Source organism: Labrus bergylta, chromosome 7 (assembly GCF_963930695.1).
Source record: "Labrus bergylta chromosome 7, fLabBer1.1, whole genome shotgun sequence".
NCBI lineage: Eukaryota > Metazoa > Chordata > Actinopteri > Labriformes > Labridae > Labrus > Labrus bergylta.
Window position 1 is genome coordinate 30,535,945 of NC_089201.1, and position 24,302 is coordinate 30,560,246.

General features: G+C 42.2%; 1 protein-coding gene across 1 annotated transcript in view; it reads right to left on the bottom strand.

Moving 5' to 3' along the window:
- The window catches only part of LOC110003133 (transcription factor Maf-like), a 50,354-nt gene extending 26,075 nt beyond the window's left edge, over window positions 1–24,279 (bottom strand). Inside the window, exons 1-2 of the mRNA XM_065957385.1 lie at window positions 22,921–24,279; window positions 15,915–15,985 (exon numbers count right to left, since the gene is read on the bottom strand). Coding sequence (XP_065813457.1) covers window positions 15,958–15,985; window positions 22,921–23,888 — 996 coding nt within the window. The 5' untranslated portion in view covers window positions 23,889–24,279 and the 3' untranslated portion in view covers window positions 15,915–15,957. The remainder of the gene's footprint in view (window positions 1–15,914; window positions 15,986–22,920) is intronic.
- Window positions 24,280–24,302: the final 23 nt, after the last annotated feature.

Sequence of the window (24,302 nt, forward strand, 5' to 3'; positions counted from 1 at the left end):
TGAGGTTTGGAGAAGAAAGCTTAGCCAAATCCTCTCATCAGTCTTCTCTCCTTCAATACCCAATCAGCAGGCTAATTCAATACCCAATCACAGGGGCTAATAGCATCCAGCCCAAAGGAGAACCAATGAGAGCTCGCTTAACGGACCCCCGGGGAATAACTAGTCGGACAAAAAGTTAGTGCAAAACCGACTCCGATCTCAGTTTGGATGTCCGATTGGCTGTCAGAGCAGCAGCCGTGGAAAAATCTCTTTAGACATTTGTGTGTGTACTCGAGTGAGTGGATGCATGACGGTGATGTTTCAGTCCAATCAGCAGCTACGATTAACAAAGGGGTTTGTTTTTTGTTGTTTTCTGGAGTTACAGCCTCGTTCAGCATTCTTCTGCACATATAGCTCTATGGTATTTAACATGCACACAGATTCACATCTCCCTTTGCTCATTCCCCCTCTAGAGCTGTGAATAGTGGATGCATAAGTGCATGAGGCTGCAGGAGTGTCCCAGCCATTGTAGTGTCACAAATCCCCCCCCCCCCCCCCTTCCTGACATGTACTGAATAAACTGTCACAGGCGTTATATAGTGTCTCCATAAAGCCTACCATCAAACAGTTACTACCTCCATCGCTTCAGTCCACTGCACCAACAACACAAACAAATCACACCACCCTGTGTTTTCACCTGAGTGTGTGTGTGTGTGTGTGTGTGTGTGTGTGTGTGTGTGTGTGTGTGTGTGTGTGCTGTAAAGTGGGGTTCATACATGACTGTGTTTTCTGATATGATCATACAACATATAACCTCCCATATCTTGTCTGGTCGCAATCCATATTGACCTCCCTTTTCTCAACCTGCAGCACTAAAAGCCGTTCAGTGTGTTCCATGTTCCACTTCCTGATCTTTTGTTTTCTGTGTGTGTGTGGTCATCAAACAAAAGTCACCAGCGTTTATTGTATAGAAATGGGAACTCTTTAAAACCACGAGCAGAAGTAAAAGGTGAAAAATGATTTGGCTGTTTTTGTCTGTGGTTTTATGAATGTTTTATATTTCTTAACCCCATAACACAAAAAACAATATGCAAAAAAATATTTTTCATGCAGGTTTACACGTATTTAAAGGCTTCATATGCAATTTTTTGATCTAGCAGATGTCGCCCTTGAGCACCAGCATGAAACCAAAACAACTCACGCTGCATTGTTGTGTTAGCATGCTAATGCTAGCGATCTTTATTATGCTGGTATCTTCACACTGCATGTAAATTTACCTGAAATGAGCGTGATCTAGAAACACAGTTAAGCAGTGAGTACAGTATGTTATTCTTCTTTTCTCTAGTCCTCAATTAAACAACTTTTATACACGAGGGGAGGAGTCAGCCGGCCGTCCGGGCAATGTAAACAAAGTGAAGATAGGACTCTGAAAACTCTGAAAACATCACAGACAGTGGGACTCGGGTGTTACACCCATTGTAGACAGTCATGACTCAGAGTTATTTTCAGAGGATAGACTTGATTTCTACATTTAAGTGTGAAACATCACAAATAAAGACTTTAACGCACAATTTCTTACCCATAGAATCATAGAACAATTTTTAAAAAAAAGGTAAAATCTCCTTCAGAGGCCAGAATGCACTGCATCAGAAAGACTTTTGTGTTTGAGTTAGCTCAAAATGTTTTGTAATTATAAAATGATTAAATCAACCAACACTGAAAGATATGTAGCAAACACTAAAACATTGGAAAAAGGCCTGTGTGTGTGTGTGTGTGTGTGTGTGTGTGTGTGTGTGTGTGTGTGTGTGTGTGTGTGTGTGGTGTGTGTGTGTGTGTGTGTGTGTGTGTGTGTGTGTGTGTGTGTGTACACCATAGCAACAGGTTTTAATAAATAACCACAACAGGCTTGAAGGCATTGAACATCACATGCTAACGATAAACTGACTGTACAACAGGCGGGGAGTGCGTGAGGAGGATATTTCTCTTTAATCTTCTTCACAGCTTACATCGTCTTTTTATCGGTGGACAAAGTGAATCTCAGCCCTCGGCCCCCCGTAAGAAATGACAATTGATTTGCAGGTTATTTCCTGCTTCCTGTGAGCTAATTGAAATAAAGTGGGACGTAAGACTGGGGGCTCTGCAGCATCTATCAATACTGCAGCTGTACAGTAAAGAGGAGAGAGAGAGAGAGAGAGAGAGAGAGAGAGAGAGCGCGAGAGAGAGAGAGAGAGAGAGAGAGAGAGAGAGCGAGAGTGCGAGAGAGAGAGAGAGAGAGAGAGAGAGAGAGAGAGAGAGAGAGAGAGAGAGAGAGAGCGAGAGCGTCTGTACAGCTATACTGCTGCTGTGCTTTAAACCAGTCCCACACAATATTAGCTTCATTGTTTGGCTCATCACTGTACCTTTGTTTTTGTATTTGCTCGTGCTATCTGGTGTGTAAGACTCACTTTTTAATGAGTGTGTGAGAAACATAAGGCACAATGTATGCCTAACCGAGTGTATATGTGCCCTGAGTGTGTTTTTTTTGTGCTTGGGCTGATTGTAAAATATAAAGTCAAGACAGAAGATTTCAGCAAAAAACTGAAATATTTCTCTCCTCATTAGTTTAGTATCAGTAAAACCTACATGTATGGAGCTATTATTGTGGCAAAACTATTTGAATATGCACACACAGATCCACAAATGTGTAAAAAGATCCACAAATGTGTAAAGTAATCTGCAAATATGTAGACCAATTTAGAAATATTTACTTTATTTATTAATGGCAGTGAACTTTTTCAGCTGTAAATCCTGAAAATACACAACTGAGGCGGGCCTCTCCATTGGCTGTCATTTTACACGTGACTTTTGCAACACTCCTGCCCGTGCAAGCTCCACAAAGGTGTACACATATCTTCAAATGTGTGTCTGACGATCTGCAAACACATTAGTGGGGGTTTGTTGCCCTGAGCTCAGGCTCACAGGCGAGGGCTGTGTGTGCATATTCAAATAGTTTTGCCACAATAATAGCTCCATACACACAAGGCCTAAAAAGAGAATTATGAGTATTTAAAATAAGGAAATAAGAATCCAGTTAATCAACAAATACACACATGGGCTCACTCATTCATGCAAAAGGTCTTTCCTCATCAGTGTAATCATGTAAACATACTATAGATACATTCAGCAGAGGCCATCTGTCATGAGGTATCACTACTGCTCCTCCTGTGTGGAAGGCTGCAGAAGAATAGAGTTGACGTTAATGTATGTGTGTATGTGCAAGCTCAGGAGCTGTGTTTTATTTACTTGTAATGTCCCAGCTGGCGGCAGCAGCTGGATTTTACACAAATTAAACTGGTGGGAGTTTGGAAAACCACATTTACAGTATGAGTTAATTCTCTCATGAAAAATCACAGACAGAATTTAACCTGAGCTTCATTTCTCTCTACACCAAAACCAAAACCTAAGATTTCAAATTGTCAGGGCTTTTCTTTAATCACTTTGTGGGGTTTTGCCTACAGTTCCTTACAGTTTGTTCAAATTGTGTTTCCTGGATTTAAATTGTCTGTGTAAACACACAGAAACATTGTTTTTAAATTGATAAGCACACCAAGTTTAAGAACAAAATGCTTGATTTTGATTTGATTTCTCCGACTTCAATTCAGAATGAAGAGCGAGTAATGCATTGAACCCAGTGAGGAATTATCTCCATTTAAATGCCTGCACACAACACTTTCTCTCTGCTGCTCTCTCGCCCAACACACACACACACACACACACACACACACACACACACACACAGTAACGATTTCAGCGAGTGTCTTCCATTGGTCCAATCAACTCTCGTTACAATGCGAGATACACTGAATCATCGTTAAATCTATCTGCATATTACCTGCGCTGCTACAATTAGCTCTGAATCTCATTTGAATCTCATTTAAGTTCCTCCTATGAATCTCAATTAGAGATAAAGATTCAAACAAACAAGGCAGAGCGTTGGAAATGTGCACATGCACTCGAACACACACAAACACACAAAAGTACACACAACACACACTGCACCTGCTGTTATCATTGCTGTTGTTTTAAATGTGTTGCAGTTTAATTAATTTGTTTTGATACTCAAGACGAATCCTGTACAAATCCTCATGTGGTAATTAACAATTATCGCACATTTAATAAGCACACTGAGATAATGAAACAATTAGAGAGAAACAAGCTGTTTAAAGATGGAAGCTGTGCTTTGAACTAGTGCGTGTGCTTTAATTGTCTTTTCATTGGCTCCCGACTTCAATGAGCGCGCAGATCATAATAAATGTCCTCGCAGCGTACAAATCAAACAGCCTTCAAAGAAGAATTACAAACCAATAAATTATTACTTGTAGAAAATATATAAGCTCTCAACAAGAAACACACACACACAACACACACACACATACTGCCACAAACACTCTGGTGTTATCACAGGGGCCAATTAGCTGGCCCCGGCTTTCTGCTCAGGCATGTGTCAGGGGACCTATAGGGGAGCCCCGCAAGGCTGCGAGAGGCCTCAGGGTAGCAGGAGAATTATCACTCTTTTCATCTCTGCGTCTCTTTCGCGTCCTTTTGCATACACACAACCACTATCAGCTTTGAGCGAGCGCTCTCTCTCTCGCTCTCTCTCTCGCTCTCTCTCTCGCTCTCTCTCTCGCTCTCTCTCTCTCTCTTTTTCTTTGCCATGCAGGCATCCAGAGCGGTGAACAAAGGACGATCCTGAACGTTTCAGAATGCAAATACTTCAAAATCATTTACCTGGACTAGGTGCAAGGATGCTCAATAAGCATATGCATAACCTCCATAAAGAGACAAGTCAGTCGATGGAGTTAACTTGTAACCTTTGATCCCTGTTTGCTTAAATAAGAGGACAACTTTGTGTGTGTGTGTGTGTGTGTGTGTGTGTGTGTGTGTGTGCAATAACAGAAAAGGCAAAGTCATCACAATACATGCTGATCAAAAGCTGCGTCTATTTTTGCACCCTGTAACATGACTGTTTGTGATAGTGTGTTCAGAAGACATATAGCAGATTGCTGTGTGTGTGTGCGTGCGTGCGTGTGTGCGTGCGTGTGTGTGTGTGTGTGTGTGTGTGTGTGTGTGTTTGAGTTTGTTCTCGCTAAAGAGTATAAAGAGTTTTATACCAATCACACTCCTTCCCCCGTCTCCTCATCTCTTTTTCTTTTCTCTCATCGCTCTGTGCCCTCCCACTGTGTGCCTAGTAGGTGGCTTGTACACACAAACACACACAAACACACACAAACACACACAAACACACACAGAAAGCCTCTCTCTCCCTCACTCTCTCTGTCTCTCTCTCTCTCTCCCTCTGTCTTTTTCTTCCTCCCTCTCTTCTCCACACCACAGGGAGGAAGGAGATGACAGGAGAGAAAGAGGAGGATGGGAGTGTGTGTGTGTGTGTGTGTGTGTGTGTGTGTGTGTGTGGCAGAACAGAACAAGTGGACAGCTGTCCTCTGTCAAGCCTCTGTCTCTACCTGTCTCTCTGCTGCACTGTGGGGCTGATGTCTTTTTTTTCTGGCAGGTGGATAAGGACTGAGTCAGGACAGCGAGCTCTTGTAAAACAAGATTATATATCTTCCACCTGAGAGAGAAAAATTAACACCAAGGTATAAAAAAAAAAAAAAAGATAGAAGTCTGTAATGCTTCTTTCTGTGTGTGTTTGTGTTTGTGTGAGACGTTGGACGGCGACAGAAGAAAGCCGAGTGGAGGCAGTAGATAAGATAAGTGCTCTTTATTTCTGACAGAGTCATTTAGCTGTGGATGAAGAGAAGAGAGGAGGGGAGGACAGCCGGCAGAGAGTTATAGTTATGGAGCTGTCGGAGGGTTCGGGAGTGCTGAATGAAATGAGGTCTGGAGGAGAAGGAGGGAAAAACAAAGGTGGAGGAGAAGAAGAGAGAGCGAGAGAGGCCGAGGGAGGTGCCTGTACGTGACCTTGTAGCCATAGAAACAGGTGAGGGAGCAGGAAGTTGCACCTCACTCCTGTAGTTTTTGTTAAACTCACAATATAATTCAGTCCTCCTTAATCTTACGACAGAGGCTATATCTCACTTTTTAGTTTTGAACACACACTCATTGTGTCTTTCTCAGCTTCTCATGCACACACAGGTAATAAAAGGTGTGTTTTTGTCTTATATTTACTTGTGTTTGAGGCGTCAAAGGGCTAGAGACCTCCTGTCACTCCAGCCATTTTCTTCTCTTCCCCTTCTGTTTCTTGTATGAAGAAAAATGTTTATTTTCATTTATCAAAGCCTTACACCCCTGAGAGAGAGAGAAAATGCTGTGTCTGCAATATTCAGTGTGTGTGTGTGTGTGCGTGTGTGTGTGTGTGTGTGTGTGTGTGTGTGTGTGTGTGTGTGTGTGTGTGTGTGTGTCGAGGGAGTGTGGAGCAATGCTGGGGGTTATTATGAAGAGACTAGGATGCGACAGGAGATTCCTTTGATTGGGAATAAAACACCATCTTATCTATTTAAATAAACCCCAGTGCAACTTCACTCTCACACACACACACACACACACACACACACACACAAACACACACACACACACAAATACACACACACCAAACACTATAAATAGGACTGCACATATGGAAGACCAAATAAAATAAACACATTCACTGAATCTCACACACACACAAAAAAAAACTGCATAAGCCGGCAAATCTGTGCATGTAAACAAACACAGGAGCAAATTCACAAAGGGATTTGTAGTAATTAAATTGCAATGATCGCCCTATTTTAGCTTTTCACTTTGAAGATGAAAAAATAATGTTGTGGAGTGGAGACATGAGGAAAAAACCTTTGCTAATAGAACATGAAAAGAACGTCTAATTATTCAAAGGAGAGTAGTTATACTGTGGGAAAATAAGACACACAAATAAAAAAAAGGGCTTCATGCTAAACTCAGCAGAAAAAAATGTAGATGAAGCTTTTCTTTTTAAATTACCAGTGGATCACTAGTGAGCTGCGCTGCGAGCATCCCTGGCCTCTGACACTAACCCGCTGACCTTTGACCTCCGGCTGAACAGAAGAGCAGGCCTGTACTTGGCCTGTGACCTTGTGGCATCTTTAATAACCGGCCTCGAACTCGCTGAAGGAAGGCACCGCAGCGCACATGTCAATAAGACAAGAGACATGCAAAAAGATGGATGCAGCCTATGTGTGTGTGTGTGTGTGTGTGTGTGTGTGTGTGTGTGTGTGTGTGTGTGTGTGTGTGTGTGTGTGTGTGTGTATGACAGTAAATAGTGCAAGGAGAAAACAGTGATGTATGTTGGTTCTGCAGTTGGAGGCTGCAGATGTTCCCCCCCAGGTGGTCTGACGCTAATAACCACCCACTTTTTACAGGCCCTTTAATTCACTCCAGATAAAGACACAGTAAATATATAAAAAAGAGCACAGAGCTCCATCATGCACTTATCAGCATCTTCCATAAATGTGATTCTAAATGAGCTTGTCTAAATTAAAGTGGTTGCTAGTTGAAAGCACAACAGTTAAAAGTGCTGTTTTGTTAGTTATATTATTGCTACTGATTTATTTAATCCAGTTTGTTGGAAGTATTTAATAATTAAGTATGATATGAAAACTAGCCCAGTGTGATATTAATGTAGTTTATGAATAATAATCATCCTGTGTGCCAAGACATTTCTTTTATTTCTCTGAGCTAATTGGCTTTTTGTGACATTCTTATTATTCTTTGTAACGAGTTCATGACCCCTTTAAAAACAAATGTGTAAAAAGTGTATAAAAATGAGAAAGATGTTTCCGCCCTCATTCCTATACGCAGTACGTTTATGTTGACACACTAAAAGTGAGCCTGTTGGAGCCCCCTCTCCCCCTGTTTGCTCCTCCCCCTTTTGCCTGCTTCCTCTCTTCCAACCTTTCCTGTCCCAAAGTGTAGCAACCTTGAATCAGAGCAGAGATAGAGAAAGAAAGAAGGAGATTAGGTTGGTGCAGAACCTTTTCCAAGATCACATGTGAACAAAAAAAAAAGATAGGATGAGAGATTTGGAGGATTGTGTGGTCACTTCTTCAGGGAGTAAATCAAAAGAAATTCAAACAAGCTTTTTTTGGACTCTATGAAGAAATTTGAAATTCTGTGATCGTAGAGTAAATATTTTAAAAATAGGGATGGGGGAAAAGAAACTAAGGAAAGCTAAAAGAACTGCTGTGTGCTGTGACTAAAAGCGAGCAGCAAGTGAAGATCAGCAAAATATTCTCACGCTGTTTGTTCTCTCTCTGGAAAAAATACGTTAGACTCTCCTTGGCAATACTTCACATGCGACACAAAAAACACACACCTGAAGTGTTAGCGTCATATTCTGGTGCGGTAAATGTGTAATAAACTGTAATTCTCTCCCAAGAAATCCGCTCCAGTGTCAGACACATGACTGCAGCGTCCTGCTTCTACAGCTTTTATTCACACGTCCTCGTTGGACCTCATGCCGTATTCAATCAGATGTAGAATAACTATTTAAACAACAAACACACAGTGGGTTAGAGGCAGCTGCACAGTAACCTGACTGTCTCCCTCTTCCTCTCAGTGGTCTCATATTTCACACACCTTTCAGTCAGTTAGTGACCGCTTGTCTTCACTGAGAGAGAGGGAGTTCAGACTGTCGGATCACAAACCGCAGCTTGTCTCCTCGCCTTCCTCCAGCCCCATTAGAACTGTTTTTTTTCTTCTTCTTTTTTTTTTTTTAGCCATGAATCTTTAATCAGCCTTTTGCAAGTGAGTTGGCAGACTGAGACTCTGCAGAGCGCTGACCCCATGCTGCTGAAACACACATTCTGATGTAACTTATACAGAAGCAGCACAGGTTATAGAGCTCGTTCACACACTCTCAAAAAGACTCTACTCTGATCGATGACTTGCTGTGTGCTCTGATGACAGGTAAAAAAAAACCACAAAAAAAGTCTGGAGAAAGTTCATCTGTGCTGTAAGGGTTTTTTTTCTTAAATATCTACACACTTTATTGTTTGATCAGCTGCTGGCAGAGGCATCAGTGTGTTTGCTTTCCAGTTTAAAATGAGAGGACGACCCCAGGAGAGAGAGAGAGAGATAGAAGTGTGTGTTTCCTCGGTCATGACACACACACACACACATCTCCTACAGTAAATAAAGCAATGCAGTCCAGGTCACAATCACAGTAAAGCACACACAAACACAACGACCATCTGTCTCTGTGTAGCTGCTCGTATAGGAGTCAATAAGCCACACTTCCCCGAAACACAAAAGCATTCAACTTTCACAGTTTTAAAAAAAATGAAAGAATACAACATCTGTGAAGAGGGTTCATGTTGTTCATTAATCCACTACCTCTCGTTTCCCCACTCTGTCTCTGCTTCTCTTTCCTGTAAATGAGTGATTTATCAGCCTTAATTGAAGGCAGTGGCTCATGTGGTCATGTGACCCACAACATGACAGCATGCGATAAATACACCCTGAAAATTAAAGCTTGCTTTGCAAACAGAAACGCACATCGCTCACAGAGAATTAAAGTGCTCAGATACTGTAAACAAAATGAAGAATTTTGGTAATGAAAGCATCTTTGAAAAAAACAAAATCTCAGCTCATGATGTGTTTTTAAGCAAAAATGTCGCCCTAATAAAACACATTTATCAAAGTGAGGCAAAGGGCAAAGGAGGGGAAATGTACAATCCTAGATCTATGGTTGTAAGGTGTTTCACTGTGGTGCTACATAAACAATGAACACAAACACACACACACACACACACACACACACATACACACACACACGTACACACAGTCTACAGGGGAATGTGTCTCTCTGGCTCACATGTGTTGCAGCAGCAGCTCTCTGACTGAAGGGCCTGCAGAGCTCACTTCATGCATCTTATTGTTACATGGAGCCGGTTCTCAACCGCTGACCTTTTTATTCACCGCACCATACATTGTTAAAGTAATGTATGAGGTGTCTCAGCCACAGCCACTTCATTGTGTGGTGTTACACACAGCAGAGGTACACATCTGTGTTGTGTGTGTGTGTGTGTGTGTGTGTGTGTGTGTTGTGTGTGCATCTGTCTGTATATGTGTATGTGTGCCACTATGACTTCAGGAGCAAATAAATGGTGAAATGAAGAGACCTAACGAGAGCATTTTAAGGTAATATCCATAAGGTGTGTGTGCGTGCGTGTGTGTGTGTGTGTGTGTGTGTGTGTGTGTGTGTGTGTCTACTACTGGACAACCTTGTATTTTTGCTACCGACAATAAAAGAAAAATGATTTTTAAATCTAAAATCATCTTCTATAGTCTGGTTCAAAATTGTTATACAAAGAAGTGTGATTTAAAAACAGTATGATAATAAAAAAAGCAGATGTAAAAAAAATCTATATTTCTGGATACTCGCTTTTCAATTTGTATTGTAGTTTTTTTTCCCTATTCGTTCCTAAACAGCATGTCAACTTAAGAAAATAAAAATCAAACTCGAGCAGCTGATGAAGCTTCCATTAAAACATTTTCACTGCGAGAAGAAAAAAAAGCATATTACCAAACTCTTGTGAATGACATGATGGAGATTATTCTGTTTTCACACACATAAGTAATTATGGCACTTATACACTATAACGCAGCACTCGCAAACACAATCGCAAAAAAAATAATATAATTGAACCTTCATTTACGCCGAGTGTTTCAGCCAGACGATTAACTTCTCTTATATTTTTCTGCAAGAGTAATTAACTTTTCTCTACAATGTAACTCTTACAATTACGTAAATACAATTTATGCATAATGTTGTGCACTGTGATCCGCCACTTCATTACTGCTGCACTAATCGCTTTTTTTCCCTGATGAACTCAGAGAGACAGAACGACAGGACGCAGACAGCGGATAGAGACGCATGGAGTCTGGCTGACTGTCTGTCGACCTGCCGGACATTTAGCATTTGAACTTTTGCAGGAGTCCTTCGACTAATGGCGCAAGATGATTGAACATTTCAAACAACAAAAGAAGCATCTAAACAGAAACTGAGCACATGAGTGTGTGCACCTTTGCATTTTGCAGCTTTGCATATTACACAAATGAGTGCATATAAAAAGGTGAAAGGGGGAGGGACAGCAGAGTGACTCCACCACCTCTGCACCTTCCAGTCCTCCTGCTTATGTATTTGTCTGTATTAGTTAGCTCCTTAAAATTAATGTCATCCAGCAGAAAATAGAGGCTGAAAGCTAAAATTCAGCACTTTCCAGGCAGCCTGGTTATTTATCAAGCTAACAAGGAGAAGATGCATCCCGCTTCAGCCGGGGCCTGGGAAATATGTGCCATTAAAAAGCCCCAGAGCTATAGTGTGTAAGAGATGGGGGGGGGGGGGGAGTGAGGGGTGTCAGGAAAGAGGGGATGGACGGCGTCGCCCCGCGATATGGATGCAGGAAGAGCAGCAGACACATTTATAAAAAGAGACAACAGAAGAAGTTAGAGGAAACACAATCCTTATTCTGCATGTGCTGCATGTGTGGATGTGAAGTGCTGATTGTGCTGGTGGCTATAAAAGACGATTCCTTTAGGGGATACAGAAGACGTAGTTTGGAGCTTTTGAATAAATCATGCGCTGCCACAGTGAGCTTTAGCACTAATTTTCTCTTTAGGAGCGGGGGTGTTGAAACGCGTCCCGGGGACTGTTAGCATTGTGCCGTGTTAACATCTCTGTGTAGCATCAGGAGCTAACGGCGCCGGTGTTGGAATTCAATTAGACGCTGGGTGCAACGCTAAGCAGCTAGCATGGGGCGGTCACCACAGGGGGAAACAGAGAGGAGGGGATGGTGGAGGAAAGAAGGTGTGTGTGTGTGTGTGTGTGTGTGTGTGTGTGTGTGTGTGTGTGTGTGTGAGAGAGGAGAAGGAGGCTGCAGGCAGCAGGAAGGCCCTGGGCTGCTGGCTGTACGGTGATTCAGGGGAATACATTATATCAGTGACACCCCGGGCTCATCACAAGTTCCTCTCTCGATCACACACACTCACAACCTGAGGACAACAGTGGCTCTGAGGCTGACACACACACACACACACACACACACACACACACACACACACACACACACACACACACACACACACAATGGTAACAGCTTTACAACTAATTACGTTTGAATAAAATAACAGAAAAACCAGCTTTTAAACAAGTGAAACACGGGAGAGAAAATGATTAACATAAGTTGAAAAGAGGGAGAGAGAGTTGATGTTCGGAGGGCTGGCTTGCGGGGTTCAGTATCATCTAGTCTGTGGTTTAGAACAAGTAAAAAAACACACAACACGTTTTTGAAAACAAGCCAAATCTAAACACAGCGTTCACTTTGTGTGTCTTTAAAACTGCAGAGACAGAGAGAATCTTTTTTCCTCTCTTTATTAATTTATTACACTCATCCAAATCTGGTTGCTATACCTCTCTTTTTTTTCAGAGCAGGCCTCAAGAATGACCCAAACATCCTCCTCTGTCACTCTGTTTGTCTGGATGGAGGGATGGTGTCTGTGTCGAGACTGTAGGAGTGTAACGAGTCTCACATGGAGCAGCGAGTAGTTCTATATTTATCCCATGGTGAATAAATGCAAAGGGGAAGTGTGTCAGATTGTGGATCTTCTCCATCTGCAGTCTTTAGGAAGTCAAAATGAAACTAGAGAGAGCCGGTATGAACTAAAGGGGAACAGGTGTGTATAAAAAACAAAGGTAAGGACAAACATAAAGAACAGGCGTATTTAGGTAAAAGGGGTTAACTTGTGGAATTAAGAATGTGTAGTTCACTTTCCAGATTTAAAATTTTTGTTTAAAAAAGAATGGTGTTTAACAAAATTATTTTTTTGTGAATGTGACTTCTGTTTTTTTTTTTTTTGGTGTTTTTTTGTGTTTTTTTGTGACCAAATTAGTCGTGTCTTAAATTATAAGATTTGTAAGAAGACGTGTAATAAGCTAAAGCTTCAGCCTACACCTTTTCGGTCAAAATGTTTTTGTTTTTTTCTTTCTACTACTACAAATGAAGTGTTTAAATTCTGTGGAATTTTTCTTAAATATTAGATATAGTTTCATTATTCCCTCCAGTCCAGTCCAGTACACTGCACATTAACACGCCTAAACAGATATCTTCATCTATAGAATGATCCACTTTCTGCCAAGTTGATGTTTATATTTTTTCCCAAACAATCAGCCGTGTTTAAAGCTTTTTTTATTTACACCTATTTCATTGACTTTTTTTAAGTCATGTCCATGCACTGTCCATTTTTTCCACTTAAACACATCTTTTCTTTTCTCCCTCTATCACACTCTCACACACCTTGATGTGTGCGCATGTAAGCGTGTGTCCTTCCTCCTCTGCCGTGTCTACACTAAACCTGACCTGCCTGCTGTCAGCCACAGAGGCACCTTGCCTCCCTGCTCCCACCCCCCCCCCCCCCCCCCCCGTCCCCCGTCCCCCGTCCCCCGAGTGGCCGACTCACCCCGTCACCATGAGGGGGGAAGACGAGTCGTGGAGAGAGGGGGAGGAGGAGGAGGTTCAGGGATGATAACGGGGGGGTTGAAGGGGTGGAGAAGGGGAAAGTGGGGGTTGGTGGTGGGAGGTGCGGGGGGGGAGGGGGGGGGGGGGGGGGGGGGGGGGGGGGGGGGAGTTGTGGATGGGTAAGGTGGGGGCTTCTTCTTCAAATGTGCCCTCTCCTCTCCTGCGCCTGTGACCTCAGAGCTTCTGACAGCCAGAAAAGTGCTGAAGCATGCAGGTGTCCTCACGCCGCAGACACACACACACACACACACACACACACACACACACACACACACACACTAATGCTGGAACACGTGCTCCACACACGCACACATGCACACACACACACACACACACACACACACACACAGACACAAGCAAACAGACGCAGGTGTCCTATCTTAGCAGCCTGCACACTTTTTTTTTTAACTCTTTCACCACTTCCATCCTCCTCCTCCTCCAGGTGACACTACTCCTCATATTAAATGTCAGACTTCTGTCTTTTTGTCTCGATATTTAATTTATAATAATAAAAAAATGAAGCTGTAGTGAAGTGCTAAATCGATGATATAAAAAAAAGCCTCACAATGCTGAGCACATGAGGAAAGTAGAGTATTCTGTCTGCTGTACAGTAAAATTAGCCCCTGCTGATGCTGTACTTTCCTCTGTCCAGCCTCTCCGCTGTAAAAACCCTGAGGTGTCCACAGAGTGTCCTGTCCTGTCTGAGTGTGTGTGTGTGTGTGTCTGTAGGGGGAGGGGGGGGGGGGGGTTAGGGTTAGAGAGTTGTATTACAGTGGTGATGAGTCGCCTGGCTGCGAGGGATGATACCTCAGCAGCACCCAGCATTGACCAGGCCTTTAAATAAAGCCTTCGATCCTCCAGCAGCAGAGAAGGTCACCGGCTGCCTCTGGTTACCCTGCCTGTCTGTCTGTCTGCAGCCGCGGCCAGGAGCCCATCGCTCCCTTCCTTAGCCTCCTCACCTCCTCCTCCTCGCTCACCCCTGGCATGCATGTTAGCATTTCAAATCCAGATAACTTTCTGCCTCCCTAAACTCTGCTAGTTTTGAACACTGCATCCTCTTTTGTGTTTCAGGTCTTGGGTGTTTAAACTCCACATGTTAGTCAAGGAGCAGGAGTCTGACCTGAGACATTGAAAAAGAGGACAGTACAATCATTTCCCCCCTCACAGGTGAGTGTTGCAAGCATTTCACAGGGCTGCATAAAATCCACCATGGTTACTTACTCAAAATCGTCTACATTCCTTCCATGCAGCAAACCAAATGTATGCAGGAAATTCCATCGACGTAAAAATTCTATCCTCTTATTTTTAATAAAAAGATCGTGATTAGTAAAGAAAATCTTAACAGTTCAATAACATTCACTGAGTTTTGGACGCCCAAGTTTTCAATCAATTTCAATTCCATTCATCTTTTTTTTCTCTCCAACCAAAAAAACTCGCCCTAGCTTTTCCCCTTCTCTACCCTCCCACCATCCGTCCGTCCATCTGCATGTCAGCCAGAAAAATAAAAAATAATCTTCAGTGTTTTTTTCTCCGCAGAGAGAGGCAGAGAGAGTGAAGGAGGTCAAAGGGTTGAAGAGAGAGAGAAAGATTTTGGCACCATCCCATGAGCACTGCCAATGTCACCCTCCTGTCAATCAAGCAGTATACTGTCAGAGCCCCCAAAAACAGAAAAGTGCGACATCACACACGGCGGACAGCGTCACAGAGATTCATAAGAAATGAAAAAGTAATCCCCTCCTCAGTGGCTTGTGTTTGTGTCCTTTTGAAGGAGATCACTACAATTCTTATTGATTTCACACAAAGAGATCTTACTTTATATCTAAGGTGAAATATAAACTTTAATAATAAAATACATTACATTCAAATATCAGGATTTTTAAAACGTTTACGTTTAAAGCTCCTGTTTCATTGTTTGATTTTTATGCTCTGAATATTTGTCTTCAGTACTGATGGCTTTGAAATCAAACAAGAACAACATTTATAAAGAATTCAAATCGTGCTGATGATCTTTAAAACACTTTCAGTGTGATTTATAATTTAATTTATAATATAATTTTTTGTTCCCTTTTCTTCTGGGGAATAACTGAAGTAAAGAAAATGTTATCGATATAAAGTCGTTTTTTAAATCAGTCCATAATTTGGATTAGTATGTTAAACTAATGGCAGCACATGAAATACTCCTGGATCTGTTTTTTTATTCAGAAGGACAGCTCGAACATGACGTGCTGAATTGTCATTCGGCAGACGAGAAATTCAGAACGTAGACGTTTGTTATCCAGAATGTCAGACTCTTGGGAAGTTTTATGTTTTATTTTACTTTGTGTTCAATATTGAAGCAGTGTAATTTGTGTAATATGAATATGTGGTGTAAAGTCAGGCGGTGATAAAAGACTAAACAGGACAAGTTACCTCAGACTCCCGGGATGTGGGACGGAGAGGTCAGAGCTCTGTATCACAGGTGGAGGAATTTTCTTGATGTCCTGCAAAGATGGAGGACAGAAAGTTTTTAATAAAACACTCAGAGTAACAAAATATTCAAAATTGACTTGATCTTTTAAAAATCTTGGACCGAGACATAAATATATTTATATTTAAATTGACATGCATGCTGATTTCATTAAAAAAGACTTTCTAACACTGACAAAAGTATAATTATTAAATACATAAATGGTTAAAAAATACATTTAAAATAGTGTTTTATGAAAAGTGTAAACAGAAATACACTGGAGCAGATCAGACTCTCCCACAATCAACATCAAGATATCTGAATCAAATTGTCTGTTGATAAAACCGATCTAATATTTCAGTCGACCAGATGTTCGATAAAGAAGAGGAACAAACACACACACACATACACACACACACACACAGAAACACACACACACACGCACACACACACACACACAGAAACACACACACACACTCTTATTGCAGTGATTACCAAAAGGAATCTATTCATGAACGCGTACCTAAAATAAATGGAAGATTCTAATATAATATTCTACAATATACATATTTTTTTTTAAATCACAGTTTAAATGAGTGATTTAAAATAATCACACTGAGATCGTATCATCATATACATGATCATATTTTGTCAGTGAGGACTCTGGATAAAGAAAATCTGCAAATCATCCGGACAAACTTTCCTCTGGCCTCGGTGGAGTGAACGAGGGGAAGGAATCGACAAAGTGTATTAATTCCCCTCAATCCGTCTCTTGCCACAAAGAGAGCCATTCATTTCTCTGTAATCTGATTCACACTGAGGCCAAACGGACTCTGACCCATTCAAGCCACACAGCAGCTCCCAGTGACACAACTGCATGCAGTCACCTGAAAAAAAAACGTTCTGACACGCACACACTTGAACACACACACACACACACACACACACACACACACACACACAAGTGTGTCAGACTGAACTTAACTCTATAGTTGCTCAGCTGTATCACCAAGAGATATGAGTCTGCACAAAGCTACACACAGCTAAAGGTGGACAAACCTCGAGCATGATGAACACACACAGGGTTAGTGACAGAGCATCATTCACACACACACACACACACACACACACACACACACACACACACACACACACACACACACACACACACACACACACATACGCGCACACATGGAAGCATGCACTCCTATGCATGCACACAAAAACTTCCAGGCATACTTTCATCGCATGTGTCTACTCTGTGTGCACTCATGTTAACTAAACAGACACACACACACACACACACACACACACACACACACACACACACACAAACAGGCTGGGCTTGGCAGAGGGCGGCTACATGGCAGCAGTGTGTGGGGTCAAGGCCTTTCCCAGGTACAAATGAAAGGGAGAGAAGAGACCGTGGAAGAGCCAAACAACACTGTGGGTCACCTTGCCTGACAGAGGGATCAATGTCTGTTTGACTGGCTGAGAGAGAGAGAGAGAGAGAGAGAGAGAGAGAGAGAGAGAGAGAGAGGCTGACTGCAGCAGAAGGGTAAATCACCCTCTCTCCCGCTTCATTGAGATGCAGGTAAAAACACACAGGGGTCGGGCTCGGCTCCAGATCCATCCTGCATAACACCAACTTGTGCATGCGCAGATTTTAATGCTCACACACACACACACACACACACACACACACACACACACACACACACACACGCATTAAGTTGCACAATGAACTCAGATTTCAAAGATCCCATGCAACGCCATTCTAGTGCCGTCTATAAAACACACACACACTCCACTGACTCTGTGCCCTGCAACTCAACTCAGTGAAAACATCAACACAGCCCGAGCTCTGTTTATCTGCAAGTGAGAATATTGTGATCACATATCATTGAATCGTAATTAGCTTTCATCTATTGCCCTTTAGTTATGCATTCTGAGGAGAGGCTTCTTTATGCCAGCAAATGCAAATGTAACGGTTTGGATTCTGCTAAACACTACATGTGCACATTCTTCCCAGTAATCTTTCATTCGACCACAGATACACACAATCACATTTACTCCTTTGCCCATGTTTCTGTATGCTTGGATAAAATAAGTGCATGTAAAGCCAATTGAGCCGGATATATACTGACTGTGGAGGCAGAGGCAGCAGCACAAACCTGCTTTACAGCTGCTGCATTCTCACCACATGCATCGCCCGCGACAGGAGGGGGGACAAGTTAAATTATTAGGGGTTTCAAATAAATGACACATAACTCAGGAAACTGCAAAACTGAGAGAGAGAAAGAGAGAGAGAGAGAGCTCTGCTGGTCTGCATGATGGACGCAGCGCAGAGGAACATAAACAGCAGCTGATTTAAATCACTTTAAATGTAAATGTTTATCGCGTGGAGTGATGCAGATGTGGACTGAGTGGAAGAGATTGAAATTGTTTCCTCTTTTGAATGCAAATATGTTTGAAGCATAATGGGGGGTTTTGTGTCGTCGGAAAGGTTTTCGCTCTCAAGGTAAAGAAAAATAAATCTACACTTCAGGTAATTGTTGTGTTGAAAGCAACATTTTTCACTCCAGTTATTACAAGTTGTTGTTTTTTGTAATGGTTAACTAATTCAATTCAGTTCAAAGAATGACAATAAATGTTTATAGATATTATTCTGTTTTTTTTAGGTGTTTTAAAGTTATACAAATTTAAATTCATCAACTAACAAGAAAATACACTTTAAATAATTATTGTTTGAAGTCCAAAAAAAAAAGAAATCTATCTGCTGCTCTTAAATAAATTGGGGTGTAAGTGATATGAAAATTAATACAGCTGCAATATTGAACACATTTATGCACCTTCTCATTTTTCTTTGAGATAAAGTCAAGATTATTTTTACCTAAAGATGTTTTGTGCAGGTTTTCTGTTGATTGACATTAAAAGCTACTCGCATCCCAATGTCATGATAAAACGAGTCAATCCTATAGATTAAATGCACTCAGTTAAAAGCGTATATACACTCCCCTTCCACAACAAGGTCAAATAAAAGACAACGCCGGCTGCTCATTGGACACTCACACAGACACTTAGAAAACTCTGCACATCCGTTGTCCTATTAATCTGCAACATTAAAGCAGAGCACACGATGATGATTCAAATGTCGATACTGATAAATTTCAAAGTGATTTCCCATAGTTGACCTGAAAGAGAGAGTCCAATATTGTGACAGCAGACAACTGCATTATCTTTAATAACCTAATCATTGGACAGACTGCAAATGATCACGGCACACAAGTCAATAGACGCATGCAGGGCCAGAGAATGGAATTACAGTTCATACTGATAAGATTAATAATGTGCTGTGTGTGTGTGTGTGTGTGTGTGTGTGTGTGTGTGTATGTGTGTGTTACATGTCGAGACTTTTTCATGCTGAGAGGAAGCGTGAGGCCGAGAGAGAAGCTGAGAAATGAGGAGGATGTGCTGAAATATTGTTTCCTGTTTCCTTCTGTCCTCCTTTAACACAGGAAGTGAATCTGTGTTACTTTTTCCTCCGGCCCCTTACAAGTCAAAACAACACACACACACACACACACACACACACACACACACACACACATACAGAGAGAGAGGGGGGGGGGGGGGGGCAGAGAGAGAGGAAGAAGCACCCTACTCTATTTCCACACCTCCTCATCAGCAATCTTCCACTTTATTATTTATTATGTTAAATACCCGAGCACACTGTTAACCCCCTGAACCTGCACTGTACACACAAAGAAGACCGGCCTGTCACTCACACTGTCGATACACAGGCAAGGGTCCAGGTAAAAACTGTCCCGAGGGCTAAGTCCTGAGACTTGACTAATCCTATATCTACCTCACAGAAGAAAGAGGAAAAAAGCCTCCCCAGTCCCAGCGTTATAACACAAATGTAATTAAATAGCACACTATATTGACCTAATCAGATAGCAGGGGCCATAAATTAGTGGACACATGCTCACTAAAAGGCCCTCTCCTCTCAGCTAGGAGGCATCTCTGATCGTTTATCATCTGAGAGGAGCAGCCAGCATCTCTCTCTCTCTCTCTCTCTCTCGCTCTATCTCTGTCTCTCACTCACTTTTAATCACAGAGGAAATCATTCCTGCAGGCATGACAGGATCATGCTCTACCATCTTGTTCCTCACTCTGGGGCCAGTATGGAGCCAGGAGACTGTGCAGGTCAGACACTGTTGCACAGGTGAGACACAGACTGAGTGAGTCTTTGTGCATTTGAACGCATCACTGCTGGGCATTTGAAAGTTTAAAGCCACACACACATTTTAAATGAACAATTCCTCATTATTTTCACACAGGAACATGCAGGCACCACGACACCTTCCTTATATTCTTCCAAAAATAACAAACGCGACTGCACACATGTCCAGCAGCATGTATTGTGCTGTCAGTGACGTTGTATTGCGTCACGATCAGGACCTTGCTTTTCTTTCGTGCATGCTGCTGGCCTATATGAAGCTAAGGGATGAGGCAGGTTATAGAGGCTATAGCTGACCTGCCTAAACCTAAATCACTCCCAGAGTCTTTCTCTGTCCACTTAGTAGGACGTATTGTCGGAAGTCAAATAAACGATGTTTGCACTGAAGTGAAAGTGGATTGCAAAAAAAAATACCTTTAAAAAAGTTTGACAGCAAAAACTAAATTGTCAGATTAAATGTCCTTGATGTATTTATTCTCTTACTGTAAGTACTTGTAATCATATTACTACAGCATTATATTGATTTGTTCGGCAGCGTAGTTTATTTTAATACGGAATTAAAAAAAGTTATAATTCACATTTAAAAAATATAAACATTTGAAAGTACTTATATATACATATGGCTTTATGTTTCCTCTGAATCTTTGTCTTCGAACAATTTGACATGAAACTTTTTGCCCTAGACAATATTCAACAGGTGGACAGCCGCCGAGCAAAAAAAGTGCAAGTTTGCTGATCGTTGATCATTAACTCAGCCTTTTTCTAGGACAGCTGCAGCACAAATGTAAGGCCATGAGGTAAAAAAAAAATAAAAATCTATAAAAAAAACCTGAACATTGAGGTCGGATTTTCTGCACGTTTAAAAAAAACAGATAAAAATGAAGAGTTTCTGTGTTTAACTGCGCAACAGGTACAGAGCGTCGTCTTTTATTTCTCTCATCAAAACATCAACGAAACATCTCAAAACAGAACACCGTTTTTTTCGGGTGGGAATACATGCATGTTTTATAAAAATATAATTTAACTTGAACATCATTACGCACATTAGAGCCGGACTTGATCTCCAGGCAGTTATAATTACGCGCCTCATGCGCAACATCTGCACCGCGGTTTTAAGCTAAATCCAGATGTTCCTGAACAGATGTTTAACTCGTGTCACTGACATTTGTAATCGACATCTTCTGCTTTTGAATAGATTTACATTTGGATCGACAGAAGTTGATCAGACTGACAAAAAAAGACAGAGACAAACAAACATGCAAAACCAAAAAGAGCAAAAAACGTAATAAAAAAACATTTTCAGGAGAATTAATTGGTTTCCAATTCCATCCATGACGGTTTATTGTTAAATGGCATATTTATCAAATTCCATTTTAAAGAGTGAACACGATGTCATGAAGCTGTACTGTCCAGACAATAGACTTTTCCTGCAGCTATAGAAATCACAAAAGATATATGGTTGCATTTCATGCTTTGCTTACTTATGTGTAAGGTATATCAAATGTACACTTTGACACAGTTCACGGTTTATTTACCGAATGACACCCTTAGGGTTGTGTAACAAACTTAACTGAGCTTACTACTGAAAGTAAAACAAATTAAGAAAAACAAAATACAATAAGAAGAAAGAAGAGATCAATAGTTGTTGCAATTTTGTGTGACAGAGTCTATTTCTCTTTTTATTTCAGGACATGCATCAGAGTCTATTGTTCATTTCAAAGCATTTTATCATCAGCGCACTTGTTGATCGCATAAATCTATTTAGTTTGGGCATTTTTGGGTGGGGTGGAGAGGGGGTGTATTTGTTTTTATAAAATATAATCTGATGCTGCTCACCTTGATGGTATGTTGCCAGTCAGCAGGCCTATAAATCAATACTGAGTACAAACATGTCTTTACTCTGTAAGGGCTCCACAGAAGCCTGTAAAAATGCAGAAGTGTCCAAGATCGCGGAGAACTTTTTTATAAAGCAAAGTTCCCGCTGAATGCTCTTATTCACCTTCTTCTTCTTCTTCTTCTTTTTTTTTTTTTTTACAAAGGAATCCATAAAATTTGACGAGGTTGAACAATGCATGTAATCATCTGACACACACACATACACACACACACAATAAAAGAAAAAAAGAGTAAAAAAAAAGAAAAATGTAAATCCGTGTAGGCTACATGACCAGCATGCATGGCTTCACAAAACTGTCAGACAACAAACGTCCTCCAAACGTTTTTCAGCAGCTGACTTTGGAGGATTTTAGACAAATATGAATGAAATGAGAATGAGACCATTCATATAAAAAAAATAAAATGGACTTCAAAGAAATATAAAAATCACATCAAATTGAAGCTGCTGTCCCTGAGGATTGTTTCATTTCACACCCAAAAAAAGGATTGATAAAGTGAACAGCATGGACGAGGCTTTTTTTTCAGTGTCTCAAAACAGAAAACCTTAAAAAAAATGTTTTTTGTCAAAACTGGATTCTTATTTAAATCATTAAGACATTACTATTTGTGTTTCTTTACAGGTGATCACACGTCAAATCAAAATCCCTCACTCCTAAAGAAACTGTTATAAAAGTTAAAAACTCGTATGTCTTTATCTAGCGCAGGGATAAATACCCTTTATCTAAAAACCTGGGCAGCAAAAGCTATTTAAAGCTGCTCGTGAATTAAAAGTTTTTTTCCGCTTTCTTTGGAAAGGCCGATACTAAAACTTTTTCAGCGCCGGGACTCACATGAAAAACTCCGGGGATGAGGGGTTGTTGTCGCTGGCGGAGCCCCCGTTTTCTCGGAAGCCGGTGCTGATGAGCTTCTCGTATTTCTCTTTGTAGGCGTCCCTCTCCCTGGCGAGCCGCGAGATCTCCTGCTTGAGGTGGTCCACCTGCTGTATGAGCTGCGTCTTCTCTCCCTCCAGGACGTGCCGCTGCTGGACCCGCTTGTAGCGGCAGGACTGGGCATAGCCTCTGTTCTTTAGTGTCCTCCTCTTCTGTTTCAGACGGATCACCTCTTCCTTGCTGACCCCCCGGAGCTGCCGGTTCAGTTCCCGCACCGACATGGTCACCAGCTGCTCGTCCGAGAAGCGGTCGTCCAGTCGCAGGTGCTGGTGGTTTCCTGCGCCGGACTGAGACCCGGAGGAGGGGTGGTGTGACCCTGGGTGGTGGTGGTGATGGTGATGGTGGTGGAGGTGCGGTGTCCCGTTCTGAGCTGCGGCTGCGGCGATAACCGCGGACACCACGGCGGCCGCTGATCCCATCTCCTCCCCGCCCATGGTGCCTCCTGGCCCGGCTGCGCCACCGAACTGCTGCCCCCTGGCATAGCCATCGAAGGTCTGGAGCTGGTGACTGCTGCTGATCAGCGCCTCTACGGCGTCCTCCGGGCTAAAGCCCAGAGCCTCGGGGTTCAACTGCTGTTGGTACCCGGTCATCCAGTAGAAATCCTCCAAGTGCGCTTTCTGTTCGCTCCCTGATCCCGGACTGGGCGCCGAGAAGCTTGGCGAGGGGGGAACCGAGCTGCAAGGCGTGCTCATCGGGGTGGAAGACAGGGATCCCCCGGCGACCAGGCGGCTGCACTGGCTGATGCTGCGATCGGGCTCCACCGGCTCCTTTTTCACTTCAAACTTCATCAGATCGAAGTCATTAACATATTCCATGGCCAGGGGACTGGTGGGCAGGTCGGAGTTGCTCATTGCCAGCTCTGATGCCATCCTCTTGCTGTTGACAGTCCTCCAAAGGGGGTGAGGAGCACCTGTCAAAGTGGGCTGCTGAGACACGCACTGAGCCAGCTTGATTTCTTTATTTATTTTCTTCAAAAACCGGAAGAAAAAGTGGGTTTTCTCGCACTAATTGCGCAGCGCAAGGTTTTGGTTTTGTGCGTCGATAAGTTTTTTTTTTTTTCCTTCAGCCTGTGTTGCACAGACGCATTGGAGCAGCGCTGTTTCCTCCCTCTCTCCCAGCGTGCGGCTGTCTGAGCGCCGCTCTTTCTGTTTCTACCATTTAACACTTCATGGCTCCTTTTAGGATTAGTGCGCCAATTTGAGGAGGTTCACGTACGTGTCCCGGCCAAATAGTTGCTTTGTGGTGAATGAAAAAAAAAAAAAAACTCCACCCAAGGATTGATA